Raw genomic sequence first — 19,989 nt, forward strand, 5'->3', positions numbered from 1 at the left:
ACACACACACTATTCAGCCATAAAGAATAAAATTACATAATTTGGAAAATGAAAAAAGGAACTGGATGGAGGTAGATTATCCTATTAAGTAAAATAGAGCAGATTACATAGGCACAGTAGGGCATGCCAGCTACACAAGGGCTGGAGATGGAAGAATCATAGCTTGAGGCCAATGTAGTGCCTCTCAAGGTATAGGGCAAAACCTTACACCTCAAAAACAAGCTACCCAAGGTGGCTTATGTTTCTAATCCCAGCTATGTGGGGACCAAAGGTAATAGAATCAGGGACTGAGGACAGGTATGTGCAAAGACAGACCCTATATGAAAAATAAAGCAAAAAATAGTAGAGCACTTGCCTAGCAAGCAGTAGACCCTGAGTTCAAACCCAATACCATCACAAACAAAAAAACCAGATTCAGACAAGTACTGCATTTTTTAATGTGGAATCTACATCTAAAAGAATAAAAGAAGGGGGCTGGGAAGGTGGCTCTGTGGTAGTGTGCTTGCTTTGCATGCATGAGGCCCTGGGTTCGATTCCTCAGCACCACATAAGCAAAAAGAAAAAAGCCTTTACAGTGTCTCTTTTAAACTTTCTCTCATTTACACTTAGGTAAAAAAACAAAACAATACAATATCCTTCCAAACCAAAATACTAAGGGAAGAAATTTAGCACATTTTACCAACTTATACTAGGTAGCAAAAATAATGGCCTCATCTATAAATAAATTTAAATTTTAACTCTCCATAAAAAGCAAGGCTTCCTTAATATTCAGGTTCAGCATCCCTAATATACTCAACACTTGACTCAAATATATAAAAAGGGTATGCTAGGGCACAGGTGGTGGCTAACCAGTAATCGTAGTACCTAATACCTAGTACCTAGTGGCCTATAATCCTAGCTACTCAGAAGGCTGAGATCTGAGGATCACAATTCAAAGACAGTCAGGGCAGAAAAGTCTATTAGACTATTCAGAAAAGGCCAGAAGTTGTGCTGAGACTCTAGTTGTAGAATGCTAGCCTTGAGCACAGGGAGGCGCAGGGATAACGCCCAAGCTCTGAGTTCAAGCCCCAAGACCAGTCAAAAAGAAAAATGACACGAGCCAAGCACTGATGGCTCAGGCCTGTAAGTTCACGCCTCAGGATAAGCACCAAAAAAAAAAAAAAAAAAAGATAAACTGGGCACCAGTGGCTTACACCTGTAATCCTAGCTACTAAGGAGGCTGAGATCTGAGGATGGCAGTTCAAAGCCAGCCTGGGCAGGAAAGTCTGTGAGAATCTTATCTCCAATAAGCCACTAGAAAATGAAAGTGGCGCTGTGGCTCAAGTGGTAGAGCACTTTACAGGATATGAGAGGTAACCTTTGTTTTCTCCAAGTATCAGGTTTGATCTCATGCTTGCTAGGTAAGTGCTATACCACTTTCATTTGAACCAAGACCCCAGCCCTTCTTTCTTTAGTTATTTTGATGATAGAGTCCTCATATTTTTGTGCCCAGACTCTATTTATGCTTGTGGGATGGTAGGCCCGTGCCACCAAGTACTGTTGGTTAAGATGGCATGGCGTCTTGCTAACTTCTGGCTCTATGTTTTGCTGGTTATTTTGGCCTCCTCATCTCTGCCTCCTGAGTAGCTGGGATTTTTAGCTTGAGCCATCACTCAACTCCCAGACTAACATTATAAACTCATATAACACTCATATGTCACCAATCAAAGGACTATATCAGAATCTTTTTTGAGGAAAAAACCCAGCAGTTTGAAAGCTACATAAGATACTTAATTTTAAATTCAAGGCCCCATGGCAATGTTACTGGTTTACTAAAGCTTACTATACTAGGTAATATTATTTATAAGCATACTTTCCCTTTCTATTTAAATTTTTATGTCCTGAAGGCACAAATGACTTCATCCTAAGGTTTAGATGGGCTAGTAATCAATCTGAGCTCCATTTCTTCACTTAAAAATAGCTGCTAGGGACCGGGAATGTGCCCTTAGTGGTGGGAGTGCTTGCCTCCAAATGCATGAAGGCCTGGGTTTGATGCCTCAGTACCACAGAAAAAGCCAGAAATGGCACTGTGGCCCAAGTGGTAGAACACTGGCCTTGAGCAAAAGAAGCTCAGAGACAGTGCCCAGGCCCAGGACGGGGAGTGAGGGGAGGAACCTGGGAAGCATGTCAGCTGGCAGCAATGGCACACATCTGTAATCATAGCGACTCAGGAGGCAGGAAAGTCCAAGTCAGGAAAGTCCTTGAGATTATTATCTAATTAACCACCAAAAAGCCTGAAGTGGAGCTGTGTCTCAAGTCTTAGAGTGCCTCAGAGACAACAAAGTTCAAGCTACAGGACCATCACAAAAAAAAAAAAAAACCCACACTACAGTGCTTAGCTTTTGTTGTTGTTGTTTGGTTGGTTGGTTTTTGGTTGTGGGTACTCAGGTCCTGAGTACTGTCTTTAAGCTTTTATCCTCAAGACCAGCACTCTACTACTTTAAGCCACAGCACCAATTCCGGTTTTCTGGTGGTTAACTGGACTTTACTGTTTGGGATGACTTTGAACTGGGATCCTCCTGAGTAGCCAACGGCACCTGGCTTTGCACTTGTTTTTAGGTAGTATCTTGCTATTATATACCCCAGGTTGGCCTCACTCATGATCCTACTTTTTCTCCAGTATTGGGGATACAGTTATATGCCACCATGACTAGCATGGTCTTTATCTGAGTCATCTTTGTCTGATTCCCTATAGCCACTGTTCTTAACTGCCCTTACTATTTAACACTTCTAATTTTATCCTATGTACTCTTTGTAAATAGGCAATTTTTTAAAAACATCATCACCTACCATGGTTTTCTGTAGTACTTGAGCTTCTTTTTCCGGTCCTTTCCTCTCTTTCTGGTCTTCTTCACTAGACACTGTTTTGTGTGACAGTACTTCCTCATAAGCCTGAGTCCCCTGACAGCTCAGTGTCAAATATAGCAAAGATGCTTGAAGAGTTGTTCTCTGAAATACACCTGCAAGAGAAGAGGGAAAGAATACTTTTCAACTTATGTATAATTAGCTTAAAATGTGTATAGAGTCCATAAACATGCTAATAATGAGCCAAGCACTCATTCCTATAATCCTACTTACTCAGGTGACTGAGAAAGAAGGATCATGATTCAAAGACAGCCTGGACAGGAAAGTTCATAAGACCCATATCCAATTAAACAAAAAGCCAGAAATGGAGCTGTGGCTCAAGAAAGAGTGCCAGTCTTGACTAAGAAATCTAGTGGACAGCACTCAGACCCTGAGTTCAAACCCTAGGACCGGCACAAAAAAATGAAGTGTCTTATTGATGTAAAAAGTATCCATCGCATCTTTTTATCTAATTCCAGGAAAGTCATCATCCCAATGGCTTCAGGGAGCTTTTGGCCCTTCCTGCATATGCATAAATTCCATTATTTATTTCATTTACTGCAGCTACCTTGGAATGACCTCTCAAAGCTTTTTCTATTCCTTCAGGATATTTATTCCACTGACACACACTGTATTTATTGTGTAAGTCTTACAATTTTAATAATTATATATATGACCCTTCTAAAATTCGACCACTTACTCCCTGGTATTCCTTTCCTACAATGCTCTTACCTTTTTCCTATTTTAGATACATCCTCACTACCAGAATTTATAATCTGCTATGGCTCCCAGGTTTTTACAGTCCTCTCTTTTCATATCTTCACTTCTGTTCTTATCCATAACCAGCAATTCTTATTGTTATCCTCTACTAGCTAAACCTCAATCCCAAATTAAACCCAACTCTGGTTATAACCACATCAGTAATCTTGAATAACTGAATGTGGATATCAAGAGGGGAAAAAAATATAAAATCATGTTATAATACTTTTAATTATCAGTAACCCCCAAATAATAATAATAATTCCAACAGTATTGGACCCCAAGGAAAATGTGAAAATATAGGAGGTTTTTGGTAGTCACAATGAATTAGGTAGCTAATCTTGGTGTCTGGATTTCCAGCTTCCCTGGCAGTTATCAGCAAATATGGGATAGTAAATCTGCTGTCAATGTTCTAGAACTACTCCAGTTAAAACACAAACAAGAACCTCCAATTAAAAAAATAAATATTCAGAAACTTTTTCACTCTCTTAATGATTACTTCACTGCTTCTCTTCCATGTCCTCACATTCCACTGGTCACTCTAATTCCTATTTCATGCAACATGTCAACACTGCTTCATCTTTACTAATGTATTTTTCCTTCCTTCCTGCTATTAAGAAGGAATTTGTCAGCTGGGAGCCAGTGGCTCATGCCTATAATCCTAGCTACTCAGGAAGCTGAGATCTGAGGATCATGGGTAGAAGCCAAGCAGGGCAGAAAAATCCAGGAGACTCTTTTCTCCAATAAACTACTCAAAAAAGCTGGAAGTAGCCGGGAGCTGGTGGCTCACACCTATAATCCTAGCTACTCAGGAGGCTGAGATCTGAGGATCGAGGTTCTAAGTCAAAGCCAACCCTGGGGAGGAAAGTCCGTGAGACTCTTATCTCCAATAAACCACTAAAAACCAGAAGTGGCACTGTGGCTCAAGTGGTAGAGTGCTTGCCTTGAGCTAAAGAGCACAGGGACAGGGCCCAGGTCCAGAGTTCAAGCCCCATGATGGACAAAAAAAAAAAAAAAAAGCTGGAAGTGGTGCTGTGGGTCAAGTGGTAGAGTGCTAGCTTTGAGCACAAAGATGTCTCAGGGACAATGCCCAAACCCCCGAGTTAAAGCCGCAAGACAGACAAAATAAAAAATAAAAAAAATAAAATAAAGAATCGCTCATTGTCAGGCACCAGTGGCTCATGCCTGTGGATCCTAGCTACTTAGGAGGCTGAGATCTGAGGATCACAATTCAAAGCCAGCCTGGGCAGAAAAGTCCATGAGACTTTTATCTCCAATTAACCACGAGAAAACTGGAAGCAGCACTGTACCTCAAAGTGGTAGAGCACTAGCCATGAGCGGAAAAGCTGAGGGACAGCACCCAGGCCCTCAGTTCAAGTCCCACAAATGAAAAAAAAAACATTTTTTTTTTTAAAGAATGAATTCTCTCTAGGCAAGGAAGAGGGGGCAAACTAGAGGAAAGTGAAGGAACCGGTGATTGTTGTCAAAGAAAAAAAATGTACTTGCCTTATGAAATGGTAACCCCAACACCTTAATAACAACACTAAAGTTATATCTTTTTAAAAAAGAATAAGTGTCTGCAACTGGGGGATAAGATCTAAGGATCACAGTTCAAAGCCAGGAAAAGTCATATCTCAATAAATTAAAAATGCTAGAAGAGCTGTGGCTCAAGTAGTAGAATGTTAGCCTTGAGCAGAATAAGCTCAGGGACAGCACCCAGGCCCTGAGTTCAAGCCCAAGGAATAGCGCATGCACACACACACACACACACACACACACACACACACACGCACGCACGCACGCACACACGCACGCATGCACGCGAGAATAAATCATCCCTATTTCTACCTAAAACAAATCCCTGAACTCAAACCATACTAGATCCTATTCCTTTTTGCACACTCAAGCATTTGCCTTCAGCATCGTCAGTTTTCTCCCTCTTCTGCATCTTATAATAGCACCCATCTTTAAAGAAAAGAATGTAAAATATTACTTGACCTCTTGCTTCACAGTAGATACAAGCTCTGCTCCCTTGCAGGGCACAATTCTTTTTGTTTCCATTTCCTCTCTTTCCATATTCTCTTACATCTACCCCAATCAGCCCTCTCACCCCAAAGCTCCATGGAAACAGTGTTTGTCAAGGCCTTATAGGATTTCCATGGTATTTAGTGCTGGGAATGATTCTCAGTCTTCCTCTTCGTTGACCTCTCAATTCAGCAACGGGTGAAAGTAGATGCTTCCAGACTGCACTTTACTTCCCCTGACTTCCACACAAGACACCACTCTTTATTCTCTACTTTATAAATTACTCCACTGTCTCCTTTAACTCCTAAGTTCAGTAATGCCTCAATCTCTAGACTTCATCTCTTTACCATTGTACCCATCCTCCCATACCAATTCCTTTAAGAATATTATCAATACCTTTACTTGACTTATATAACTGTAACCCCTATGTACATCACCTTGATAATTTTTAAAACTAAAAATAAATACCATCAATATGCTGAAGATGCCTCTATTATTATCTACTGAAGTTCCAGACTCAAACTCAAATACATTATCAACATATAAACCTGAGTGTCTAGAAAATATCTTCAACTTAACGTCTCTTCAATCAACTCCTGACATACACCCCCTAACACACATACATATACACACACACAGCTTTGTTCTTCTTAGTCTTTCCTCTCAAGAGAAGGCAAATTACTTCATCCCTCCACTGTTCATGTTAAAAACAGTGTTAACCTTGACACTTCTTTTCCTCTCACACTCCAGACATCTGATCCATCATCACATCCTTTCATCTTTACCTTGTAACTCTACCTAAAATCTGACCAATCTTATCCTTCATTGTAATGCCCTGGTCTAAGCTACCAACATTATTCACTTGAATCATACCAGTGGTTCCAACTAGTTATCTTCCTTCCCCACACAAAGGGTTTGGGCTTTTGTTGTTGTTGTTGCTTCTTTTTTCCCTCAACAACAGTATCCAAGATGTTTCAACTAGGTCAGCTCTGAGTATTTCATAATAAAGCCCTAAAAATCTGATTTCACTAACTTCTTGGGTTCTTACCCCATGTACTGTCCTCCTCACTCACCATGTTCCACCCATACTGGTATCCTTGCTAAATAAGGCTTCAACCCTAGGCCCTCTACACTTGCTAGTTTACTGCTATCCACCTCCTTCCTTCACTTTTCAAGGTATGTACTCAAATGTCACCATATCATGAGCTCATTCCTGATCATTGTATTTAAAATAGCAGTATACACACATACACAAGAAATTCATCCCAAAGCCCATCTGTTCTATTACTCTCCAAAGGATTTATCACTGGTACATGATAGCTCTGCTTTGTTTACTTTCGGTATGATACACCTAGAACAGAAACTGGTACAAAGGAGAAACCTGAATCCCTTAGCTGGGTACTGGCGGCTCACAACTTTAATCCTAGCTATTTAGGAGGCTGAGATCTGAGGATCACAGTTCAAAGCCAGCCATGTCAGGAAAATCTGTGAGACTCTTTATCTCCAATTAAACTACCAAAAAAGCCAGAAGTAGAGCTGTGGCTCAAAAGGTAGAAGGATAGTATAAAAGCTCAAGGACAGCGCTAAGATCCTGAGTTCAAGCCCCAGAACACACACAAACACATACACAAAATACTTTTCATACAGCACTGCAGTCAATGCTGCCTGAGAAGTAGTGAAAATAAAACAGATGTATAAATTCATTGTATGAAATTATTTGTCTATAATCATACAAAGTGAGGTATTGGCAGAGACAACCCAGGAACTAGGGTCTCCAACAACTTTTTAATTCACATCACTGTCTTTCTACAGAGTGATCGTTAAAAGTTCCACTTGACATCTATTGCTTTAAACCATGAACAAACATGGAATAGCACCAAAACTATACATACCAAAGTAGCTATTTTCTTCTAAAAGGCTGTGATAGAGGTTATTAGATTGTCTTTAGAATTTACAGATCTTGTAACAATTCTGACCAAAAGGAAATAAGGGCAATGTACCAAGAAACAGTTAAATATTCGCATACTCTGTCCTCCTGCATCCACTGCAGCACACTTAACCCTAAAAGATTAACTGGTCCTGCTTGGTAAACAACTTTCCAGGACTTTGATTCCAAAAAGAGTACCTGTTGCAGGGCTGGGAAGGTGACTCAGTAAGTAGAGTGCCTGCTTTGCATGCATGAGGCCCTGGGTTCAATTCCTCAGCACCACATAAGCAGAAAAAGCCAGAAGTGGCACTGTGGCTCAAGTGGTAGAATGCTAGCCTTGAGCTGAAGAGCTGAGGGACAGAGCCAGGCCCAGAGTTCAGGCCCCTAACCACCACAAAAAAAAAAAAAAGAAATCTGTTTCCATTCTACAGAATAGAGTATGGAAAAGAAAACATGTGGAGATAGAATGAACACAAATATTTAATTAAGCAGGTTTGCAAAATGATCTAAGAAACTGGAATCTAATTGTAAACTATCAGTAATGTTAAAAATGTTAAAAAAAATGTTAAAGCAAACAGATGTACTTTTGTTTTCACCCTTACAAAATATGTAGGTGTTTGCCTAAAAAAAAATAGACAAAAAAGTTTTACATCAACATAAGAAATTTTTCTTGTATTACACAAAAAGTGGGGAGGGGGCCTCAATAATAATTTAATTCCAACGTTTTGCCAACACTCATTCTCTTACTTTTGGCACCAAAGCTGTTGGAAACTGTGTATGTAGGTCAGAAAACACAAGTAGCTTTTCAGAACAGTTCAATATATTTGGCTCAAATGTTAATATTATAATTCAACCTTTTCACAAATTCCTTTCAATCACAAGATTAGTACTACTAGTACTTTTGAGGGAAAAAAAAAGAATGGAAAAAGAACATTTAAATGAAATTTGACAAACAAAATGAGCAATAGAAGAAAAAAAAGCATGAGACAGGCTATACACTGTGATTATTGTAAAAGCAATGAATATAGGATCTGAAGATCTGCATTCTAGTTCCAGCTGTGTATATGTGTGTGTATGTGTGTGTGTGTGTGTATATATATATACATATATATATATATGTATATATATGTTAGTAAAACAAGGTGGTAATTATGAACGAAACTCAACCTCTGTGAACCTCAATTCTTTTGTTTATAAAGTAAAAAGACTACCTCTAAATTACCTTTTAGGTACTATCTGGTTAAATATGATTTGCTAATAAATAAGTACTCCAGTTCATTTCATATGGGATGGATTAACATCTATGATTTTATAATTATATTTTATATATTGTAAGTATAAAAAAATTGAAGAAGTTTGAACACAAAATGGTCACCATTTTTGAATTGTATCTAGAATGTGAAATTGGTACTGTCTGGGTTCTGTGAGGTGCTCATATATTTCAGAAATATATACTATTTTACATATGAACTTACATGAAAATGTGAGATTTTCTTTAAAATAAATTAGCTGAGTGTGTAGGAGAGTAAATACAAATTACACTGGCCATACATTGATAAGTACTTTAAATGGAAGATAGGGTTGCTCCTTATAGTTCACAGGAGTTATCTCAAATTTGTATATGTTTGAACATTTGCAAAGATGTCTGAGCTGAGAGCACATAGTTCAGTAGAAAACCGGAAGTGGCACTGTGGCTCAAGCGGTAGAGCGCTCGCCTTGAGCTGAAGAGCTAAGGGACAGTGCCCAAGCCCAGAGTTCAAGCCCCACGACCAACCAAAAAAAAAAAAAATGTAGAGAACAATGGTTTAAAATGAAACATTTATCAAGAACATAAGAAATTTATCAAGTCTTAAGTAATGCCTAGTAAAATAAGGTATTTTATATGCCATATTTTTTTCAGAGCACAACATCTCTATTTTAGACAATCTATCATCTATAACTACATAAGACCATAAATTACTTTTAAAAAGAAAAAAACAAATTAGTGCTATTCAGGAGGCGGAGATCTGAGGATTAAAGTTCAAAGCCAGCCCAGGCAGAAAGGCCATGAGATTCTTATCTCCAATTAACCACCAGAAAACCAGAAGTGGGCTAAGGCTCAAGTGGTAGAACACTCAACTTGAGCTGAAGAGCTGATAGTACCCAGGCCCAGAGTTCAAGCCCTACAACTGGCAAAAAAAAAATTACAGAGCAATGTAATTAACAAAGTCAAAGATCTGAGTCTCTGCAACAATACTGTTTCTGGTTAAGGCAGCTACAGAAATTGCAACACATAAAACTCTATTCAGTAAGACTGATGACATCAATGCTGTCACTGTACAGTATTGTTGCGGAAATGCCTGTTAAAAGAGAAGATAATAAATTGAGTGGTTTATGACTGATTCACTTCATTGTCTTTAAACTGAGAAACAATACTGAGTGAAAAAGGTAACTGCAGAATAGCATACAAAGTGATGCCTTTTATGTAAGCTTGAAAATCCATAAATATTCACATAATTTACTGGTAAAAATATGAGTTCCAGGAACCAGTGGCTCACGCCTGTAATCCTGACTCAGGAGACTGAGACCTGAGGATCACGGTTCAAAGCCAGCCCAGGCAGAAAACTCAGGGACTCTTATCTCCAATAAAGCACCAGAAAACTAGAAATGGTGCTGTGGCTCAAGTGGTAAAGCACTTGCCTTGAGCTGAAGCGCTCAGGGAGAGGGCCCAGATCCAGAGTTCAAGCCCCACGACTGACCAAAAAGAAAAAAATCTGGATGTGAGAGTATGGCTCAAGTGGTAGAAAGTTAGCTTTGATCTAAGGACAGCTGTCCTTAGCTCAGCACTCAGGCCCAGAATTCAAATGCCAGAGTTTAAGCACAAGGACCAGCAAAAAAAAAAATTTACAGACAGACAGACACAGACATACACACACATATACACGCACCTCTTTTATATAAAAACATTCGAGGTAATAAAACAATTCAGCCTAGTAGGGTTTTGTTTTGTTTTGTTTCATTTTGGTTCTTTTGTCAGTGACAGGGCTTAAAATCAGGGCTTAGGCTCTGTCCCTGAGCTTTTTCCACTGAAGATTAGTACTCTACCACTTTGAACCACAGCATCACTTCCTGTCTTCTGAAGGTTAACTGGAGATAAAAAAATCTCATGGACTTTCCTACCCAGACCAGCTTTGAACTGTGATCCTCAGATCTCAGCTCTTGAATAGTTAGGATTATAGGTGTAAGCCACTGACTCAACAGTTTTATTTCTAGGGAAAGAAAGAACAGGTTAAGGAAAGAATACATATGTTGTACATATCCTAGCTACTTTTTTTTTTTTGGCGAGGGGGGGGGGGGGGGGGGGGGGGGGAGGAGGGGTAATCTAAAGCATGTTTAGCAAAACATTGAGATATAGAAAAGCTACCTGTGGTGAATAGTTAAGTTTATCACATTCTATTTTGTACATGTGCTTTAAACAATGTAACTTCAAAGTATTTTAAAATTCATGTCCTCATACAAAATATTCACAAAGGAAACAGTCTTCTTTAGCAGAGAACTAACTTGAACTTCTGTTTTAGTCTTCAGGTAGTAACAACATAACTATTCAGTGTAAACTAAATATTGGTATTGATACAAGAAAGTTCTTTCAAACAAACAGAATGAGACATATTTCATATTATCTAGGGGAGTAACCAAAGTCAGACAATATATCAGAGAGTAACAGTAGCTGTTTCTGTAATGAAGGCCACAAAGAACAACTGAAGGTAAAACTGTCCAGAAACATTCTAATTCTAAAGTATCAAGTCCAGTAACACTTTTGTTAGGACAGGTCTTATGGGAATCCAAAGATGTCTCTATGGTCCTATGACTCAATTTTAGACTTTGCAAGAAATGGTTATAATTTTGAGTCTAACTTTAGAGTATATGTCTACAAACTTTCTTAAAGTGCCAAGAGCAAATATTGTAACCTTGTGAAACCTAAGGTAAAAGCAGTCACAGACAATTTACAAATGAACAGGTGAAACTAAGTTACAAAACTAACATATTTATGTAGCACTTTATCAAGAGCTGTTATACTCATGTTGTCATATTTGAACCTATATGATTATCAGAGCAGGTAATAACCTCATTTTAGGTTGTGTTAACATGGGTTATCATATCTAAAATATACTTAGAGCCCAAAATACTAAACCTCCCAAAAACAAATCCTTAAAGAAACAACAACCCTATTAACAATGGGCTAAAGACTTAAAGAGAAACTTCTCCAAAGAATAAGAATGGCCAATAGACACACAATGAGATGTTCAACATCTCTGACCATAAAACAAATGCAAATCAAAACAACAATGAACTTTCTCTATCTCACCAGTTAGAATGGCTACTATCAAGAAAACTAATAGCCAGGTGCTGGTGGCTCATGCCTGTAATCCTAGCTACTCAGGAGGCTGAGAACTGAGGATGGTGGTTCAAAGCCAGCCAGGTCAGTAAAGTCCATGGGACTCATCTCCAATTAATCACAAGAAAACTGGAAGTGATGTTGTGGCTCAAGTGGTAGAACACTTGCTTTAAGCTGAAGAGCTCAGGACAGGGCCTAGGCCCAGAGGTCAAGCCCCATGATCAATCAAAAAAAAAAAAAAAACCCCACTAATAATGACAGATGCTGGAGCAGATGTGGCCACAAGGGAACACTACTACTACACTGGTGGTGGGGTTGTAAACTTGTTCAATCACTCCGGAAAGTAGTATGGAGGTTCCTCAACAGACTAAACATACAGCTTCTCTATGACCCAGCAATAATGCCACACATTTACCCAAATGACTACAAACCAGGCCACACTAAAGTCACTAGCACAACCATATTCATTACAGCATTATTTACCATAGCTAAGTTGGAATCAACCCAGATGCCCCTCAGCGCAGACAAATGGATCAAGAAAATGTGGTATGTACACACCATGGAATCCTATACTTCCGTCAGAAAGAATGGCATTGCCCCATTTGTAAGGATATGAAAAAACTTGGAAAAAACTATATTAAGTGAAGTAAGCCAGACCCAAAGAAATGCAGGCTGCATGGTTTCCCCCATCTGCAATTAATTAGAATGTGCCCATAAATTTACAAGTAAACCCAATGGATAGTAAAAGACAAATAATTACACTTTGACATGATTGATCAAACAGCACTCTAAACATTTACAGTGAGAACAAAGAAGGATATTCTTAGGAGAGGATCACAAGGGCTCAATAGCTACGAGCATATGATCATATAAAATGATGCTTAATGAACTCCAAGATATAGAAACAAGAGTTTTTATTTTTGTACTGTTTGTAGTTTCTTTTTTTCCTACTATTTTTTATTTCCATACCCTTTGTCTTGTCTGATTTGGGAAGGGAAAAGGAAAGCACAGAAACCATGGGACAAAGGCTGAATCAATTCAGCAATGATACTCACTAGACACTACATTGGAAACCATACAACTTGGGGGAAGGGAGCTGAGAGGAGAAAAACAGAGAAAATGAGGGAAGGGGTGACACTATTCAAAAAGAAATGTATTCATTATCTGACTTACGTAACTGTAACCCCTCTGTACATCACCTTTACAGTATTTTTTTTTAATATGGAGGCTAGAAGACACAATGTGAAGACTTTGCTGGAACATAGACAAACTTACTGTTGTTAGCAGGATGCCTGGTTGGCTACATCAATGTGGGAGTGGGTACTTATTCTCACCTAATACTCTTGATTACCATATCCTTAATTGTGCTCCAGGGGAAGTCTTGATCTATATAAGAAATCAGAGTGCTTAATAGTAAGGACTTCCACTTCTGGGTATGATGGAGTAACTGGTTCTACACTAGGCTTTCTGCTATGAACAACCGGACAAAATATATTTGGTAACTTTCAGGCTTTGGGCAATTAGTGGCACAAAAGCAACTTTGAATTCGGGAAATGAGTTCTGTGATTGCTCCTGCTCTGTAACTATTTGCTGAGCTAGAATCCAAACAGAGCATGGTTGTCTAACCTTGCTAAGGAGGCAGAACTTGGTACTTGAGCTAACATCTTTAATCAGGGCATCAAAGAAGAAGAATTACATAGGAGTGACTCCTAAATGTTTGTAGGTGGATTCCCTTGTGAATTCTTGGCAGAGGGCTGAGGCTTTCCATTTGGGGGGATCATTAGATGACTTCGCTGCAGTGGTTCAGCAATAATAGAGGTAGAGAGTAGTGGAGGCTGAAGCCATGGCCTAGCCACAAACTGAAAGACATTTCAGACAACTGATGAACTATTAGGAAGACCATGTGAATTGTGTAACATATATGCATATGTGTTGGGGCAGCAGTCTTGAACTCACTGTTGAACCACACCTCCCAGTTCTTTTTGATGTTTTGGAGATAAGAGTCTCCAGGATTTGTCTTCCTCATGCTGCCTCTGAATTGCAGTTCTCAGATCTTAACCTCCTGATAGCTAGAAGTAAAAACATGAGCCAGAGTAGGCTCTGGTGGCTCATACCTGTAATCCTAACTACTTAGGCCAGTCAAAGCCAGCCCAGTCAGGAAAGTGTAATAAACTTTTATCTCCAATTAACTACCAAAAAAAAAAAAAAAAAAAAGCCAGAAGTAGAGCTGTAATGCATGTGGCAGAGTGCTAGCCTTTAATGAGAAAAGAAAAAAAAAAAAAAAAAGCTCAGGGACAGCACCCAGGCCTTGAGTTCAAGCCCTAGAACCAGCATCAAAAAAATAAAAAAAGTTCAACAATAGAAATTATTTCTAATCAGGGCACCAGTTGGTTCATGCCTGTAATCCTAGCTACTAAGGAGGCTAAGATCTGAGGATCAAGATTCAAAGCCAGCCTAGGGACAGAAAGTCCATGAAACAGTTATCACCAATTAATGCCCAAAATCTGGAAATGGAGCTGTGGCTCAAGTGGTAGAGTACCAGCCTTGAGCAAAAGGTTCAGGGACAATGTCTAAGCCCTGAGTTTAAATGTCAGGACCACACAAAAATTAATAATTTCTAATATAAATAATACATTCATGTAACATCCTTTTTAAAAAATTATCTAGGGGCTGGGAAGGTGGCTCAGTGGTACAGCACTTGCCTTGCATGCATGAGGCCCTGGGTTCGATTCCTCAGCACCACATAAGCAAAAAGAAAGGAAGTGGCGCTGTGGCTCAAGTGGTAGAGCACTAGCCTTGAGCTGAAGAGCTGTAGGACAGCGCCCAGGTCCAGAGTTCAGGCCCCATGACCGGACCCCAAAAATAAATAAATAAATAAATAAATAAATAAATAAATAAATAAATATTATCTAGATGAGCCAGGCAACAATGGCTCATACCTACAATCCTAGGTATTGTAGAGGCTGAGATCTGAGAATCATGGTTCAAAGCTAGCACGGGCAAGAAAGTCTGTGAGTCTCTTATGTCCAATTAATCACCAAAAAGACAAAGTGGAACTGTGGCTCAAATAATAGAGCACTAGTCTTGAGAATAAAAGTTTAGCAACATCATCTATGCCCTGAGTTCAAACCACAGGACGAGCACCAAAACAAAACAAACAACAAAAACAACAACAAAAAACCTACCTAGGTGGACTGCAAGATCATACCCATTTCATTTTAAAAAATAAAATAGGCTAGGAATGTGGGTTAACAGTAGAGTGCTTGCCTAGCATGCATGAAGCCCTAGGTTCAATTCCTCAGTACCACATAAACAGAAAAAGCCCGAAGTGGTGCTATGGCTCAAGTGGTAGAGTGCTAACCTTGAGCAAAAAGGAGTGCCCAGGCCCTAAGTTTAAGCCCCAGACTGGCAAAAAGAAGGAAGGAAGAAGAAAAAGAAAAAGGATGAAGGAAGATGGAGGAGGATGGAGGAGGAGGAGGAAGAGAGAAAAAGAAATATAATAATGCTCAAAACAAAAATTAAAGAAAGCATCCAAGAAATATATAGGATGAGTACAGTTCAAGGAAAATGTGTTAGTATAGTATGATCCTAACTCAACTAGTAAAGTTCAGAAACCAAATACGAGGATTGCAAACATAGCTCAGTGGTAAACTGTTCTGCCTAGCACATGAGATGCCCTGAACTCAATTTCCAGATGTGAATCCAACTTTTAACAAAAGCTTATTTTCTACTGGCAGGGGAAGGGAGGAGGCTGGGGATGTGAGATGTGTAATTATATATACATTGGTATAACCTAAATTGTCAACCTGATTTCATATAGTTAAAACTGCTGTCTTCCTTTTTGCTCAGCTACCACCACAATCTCACAATTTTCAGCCACAATGCTGACACTGGTATATAAAATGAAAACAAGTCAATTCTGTGTATTCATGTGCATGTTTCTACAATTTCTGTCTAAGCTTCTCAAGTGCTGGGATTGCAGCTATGTATACCAGCCTTTGCCCTGTTTGCAAATATATATATATTTTTTCTGCCTGGGCTAGCTTCAAATAAAAAAACTGGACCTCAGTTGCTCGAGTAGCTAGGATTACAGGCATGAGCTATCAGTGCCTAGCTAAAGTTTTTGTTTTTTAATGTCAAACTCATCTATAAGGAGTTAAGATGTAGCCCAGAGGCAGAATGCTTGCCAATTAGCCAGCAAAAAGCCAGGCTGGAGGTATGTCTTAAATAGTAAAGTGCTAGCTGTGAGCAAGCATGTCAAGCAAGTACAAGGGCTCTGAGTTGGTATTAGCAAAAAAAAAAAAAAAAGTGAAAATACGGCCGAATGAAAGGGAGCAAAAGGCTGCAGAATTTAAAATAATTAGAGTAACCTTAATGGATAAGTTCTGAGCAGATCTGAAAGGGGTGAAGGACATTCCAGGAAGAAGTAAGTATGTGAAGCCCCAAAACTAAAGGCTGGTTGTCATGTTTGAAGAACAGCAATGAGAAGAATGGAGTGTGCCAAGGGAGACCAAGAGTAGATGAAACCAGAGAGAGTAATAAGCCAAGATAAAGGAAGGGCCTTGCTTGACTATTAAAAGGCAATGCAGAGTTTTGAGCAAAAAATGAATGTGATCTGACACATGTCTAAAGAATTATGTGGGTCATTTTATTGAGCTCGACTGTCAGAGGCAAAGGTACAGCAGAGGATCTGAGTAGGAATCCATTATAATAATCCAAGTGAAAAATGATCAGACTAGAGTAATGACAAGAGAGGAGATGGTAAGAAGTATATGTCACTGCATACACTTTGAGGTTAGAGCAACAATTCCTAGCAGATTAGATGTAGGTTATGAGAAAAGAGGAATGAAGATTAACTCCAAGGTTACTATCCTGAACAACTGGTGGATGATATTGCTTCATCAGAGATGGTAAGTCCTATGGGTGGAGCGTATTTCAAAAGGAAGAAATCTCAGAAAGAAACCAGTATTTAACAAGACCCATTCCCCCAAATGACTATTAGATAATATACTGATGATTAGACAGCTGAATAGATTGCTATAAAGGCAAATTGTATCTCAGCTAGGGATACTAATTTAGAAGCCAGTATAAAAATAGTACTTAAAAATACATAAATCTTGATGTTTTAAATGGACACCTTTAAAAAAAAAAAGTAGAGGAGAAAGGAGGAAACAATAAATCACTAAGGACTCATTAGTGAAATTGGAATGAGATAGGCAGGGGACAATGCACTATTCTGCAAGCCAAGAGTAAAAAGTATATCAAGAAGGAATGAGTAATCACATGTCAAAAGCTGCTTTCAGGTCAAACTAAACAAAGACTGTGAGTTGCTTATGGAATTTAGACACACTGGTGTTGCTGATACCCACCAAGGACACTTTCAGCCGAGAAGCAAAAAAAGGCCTGACTGATGTGGGCTAAACAGAAAATAAGATGGAAAGACTGAAACCATCCTAACACTGCTTGTGGAAATGTTAAACTGTGCAGGCATTTTTGGAAAACAGCTTTGGCAGTTCCTCAAAATGTTAAACATAAGGTTACCATAACACTCAGGAGAAAAGATTCACATAAAAACTGTGAGTCAGCTGGGTGCCAGTGGTTCACCTGTAATCCTAGCTACTCGGGAGCTATGATCTGAGGATTACAGTTCGAAGACAGTCGGGGCAGAAAAACTCTCAGAGACTCTTATTTCCGATGCATTACTCAAAAAAGCTAGAGGTGGCACTGCGGTAGAGCAATGCGGTAGAACAAAAAGCAGTTCAGAACAGTACCCAAGCTAAGAGTTCAAGCTCTAGGACCAGAAAAAAAACAACCAAAAAAACTGTGAATCTTATGAACACAAAAATATTCACAGTAGGATTTTTCACAATACACAAAATGTGGAAATAATTCAAATGTCCATTAATTGATGAGTAAATAAGCAAATGTTGTACATCTACACAATGGAATATTACTTGACCATAAAAAAGAAATGAATATTGACACAAGCTCCAACAGATGAGCCTTGGGGGGGGGGATGTATATATACTTGAGCAAAGAAATCAGAGACAAAAGATCACATATTGCATAACTCTACTTTTATAAAATGTTCAAAACAGGCAAATCCTAAAAAGATGGAAACTAGATGTGGTTTTAGGAACTGAGGGAAGGAGGAAATAAAGTGACTTTTAAGGGTTCGGGGTCAGAGGGGAGTGATGAAAATGTTCTGTAAGTAATGATAGACTTATAACTTCGGGAATATACCAAAAAATCACTGGATTGTAGACTCGCATGATGAATGTCATATTAGATGAATTATATCTTAATAAAAAAATATAAGAAAGGTGGGCACCAGTGGCTTATGCCTGTAATCTTAGCTACTCAGGAGGCTGAGATCTGAGGATAGCAGGTCAAAGCCAGCCCGGGCAGGCAAGTCCATAAGACTCTTATCTCCAATTAAACACCAGAAAACCAGAAGTGGCACTGTAGCTCAAGTGGTAGAGCACTCACCTTGAGCTGAAGAGCTGAGGGACAGCGCCCAGGCCCAGAGATCAAGCCACAAGACCAACAAAAAAAGAAAAAGAAAAAATGGAAAGAAAGTTAAACAAATATTCTAGCATTTACTACAAAGGAGGCCCAAAATGGAAGAGTAGCTAGCAGTTAAACCAGAGTAAAGTCTTTTTAAGGTAGGGAAAACAAGTATATGCTAAAAAGAAAAAATATTAGTGAGGTAAGAACATTAAGAAAGGGAGATTCCTAAAGCAATATTCTTGAGTAACTGAGAAGGGATAACTAGCATGCAAGTGAAGGGCTTATCTTTAAGCCCTTAATAAATAAAAGTACAAGTGGTTCTATGGTAAGAGGAACAAGAGCTAAATTTACAGGCACTGCAGTTTTCATAGAGAAGTAAAAAGTATTGTCATCAAGTCAATAGAAAGGAAGGTGTTACGGGTTTAAAAGGAAAAGGAATGAGGGCTGGGAATGTGACTTCATGGTAGAGTGCTTGCTTAGCATGCATGAAGCCCTGGGTTTGATTCCTCAATACCACATAAACAGAAAAAGCCAGAGGTGGTGGAGTACTAGCCTTGAGCAAAAAGAAGCTCAGGGACAGTGCCCAGGCCCTGAGTTCATCAAGCCCCAGGTCTAGCCAAAAAAAAAAGGAAAGGAAAAGGAATGATTTCATAACTCCTTTGAACAATTAACCGGCAGTTTACACAGGAAGCTGAAATACGCCTTGGGGAGGAAGGTGGTGACTAGGAGAAGGGAGACAAATAGAAAGAGAACTGAATGGTGGGCATACTCAGTCATAATAGTCAATGTTCATATATGAAAACTAAACTAGGATAGGATAGTTATGGGGAGAATGATGGAAGGGCTGACTCTCATTATGCATTGTACACACAGAGAATAAATGAACATGTTTTGTTTTTGTTTTTTGTTGGTTGTGGGACCTGAACTCTGGGCCTGGGTGCTGTCCCTCAGCTCTTCAGCTCAAGGCTAGCCACAGTGCCACTTCCGTTTTTTCTGCTTATGTGGTGCTGAGGAATCAAACCCAGGGCCTCATGCATGCAAGGCAAGCTCTCTACCACTGAGCCACTTCCCAGGCCCTGAATGAACATGTTAAAATGAAACACCTTTGTACCAAAACAAAAATGAATACAGGCTTGTAGGTACATACTATAATCCCAGTACATGGAAAACTAAGGCAGATTGTGACTTCAAGGCCAGCTTGGGTTACACAGTGAGACCCTGTCTCAAAAAAAAAAAAAAAAAAGAGTGACAGCTGGGATGTAGCTCAGAGGCAAAACACTTGCCTAACAAATATCTTGTGTTCAATTCCCAGCACCAAAAAAATGAAAAGACAAAACAAAAACAAAAAAAGGAGAGGGGGAATATAAGTATAACCAATATGCTATCTAGGAAATTAACAGAATAAATGGACTAGGTATCTGTGATTGCCTTGAAGCATTAAGGATCCACTTAAAGTTCAAGGTCATAAATTTTAAAATTTGATCAATCAGCATAATTTTGTGTGTGCATG

At 39.1% G+C, this 19,989-nt stretch overlaps 1 protein-coding gene across 1 annotated transcript in view; it reads right to left on the reverse strand.

The window, feature by feature from the left end:
- Window positions 1-19,989, reverse strand: part of Strbp (spermatid perinuclear RNA binding protein) — a 109,728-nt gene that overhangs the window by 60,559 nt on the left and 29,180 nt on the right. The window contains exon 2 of the mRNA XM_013021254.1: window positions 2,830-2,999. Within this exon, the coding sequence (XP_012876708.1) occupies window positions 2,830-2,832 (3 nt within the window). The 5' untranslated portion in view covers window positions 2,833-2,999. The remainder of the gene's footprint in view (window positions 1-2,829; window positions 3,000-19,989) is intronic.

Source organism: Dipodomys ordii, unplaced genomic scaffold (genome assembly GCF_000151885.1).
Source record: "Dipodomys ordii isolate 6190 unplaced genomic scaffold, Dord_2.0 Scaffold55, whole genome shotgun sequence".
NCBI lineage: Eukaryota > Metazoa > Chordata > Mammalia > Rodentia > Heteromyidae > Dipodomys > Dipodomys ordii.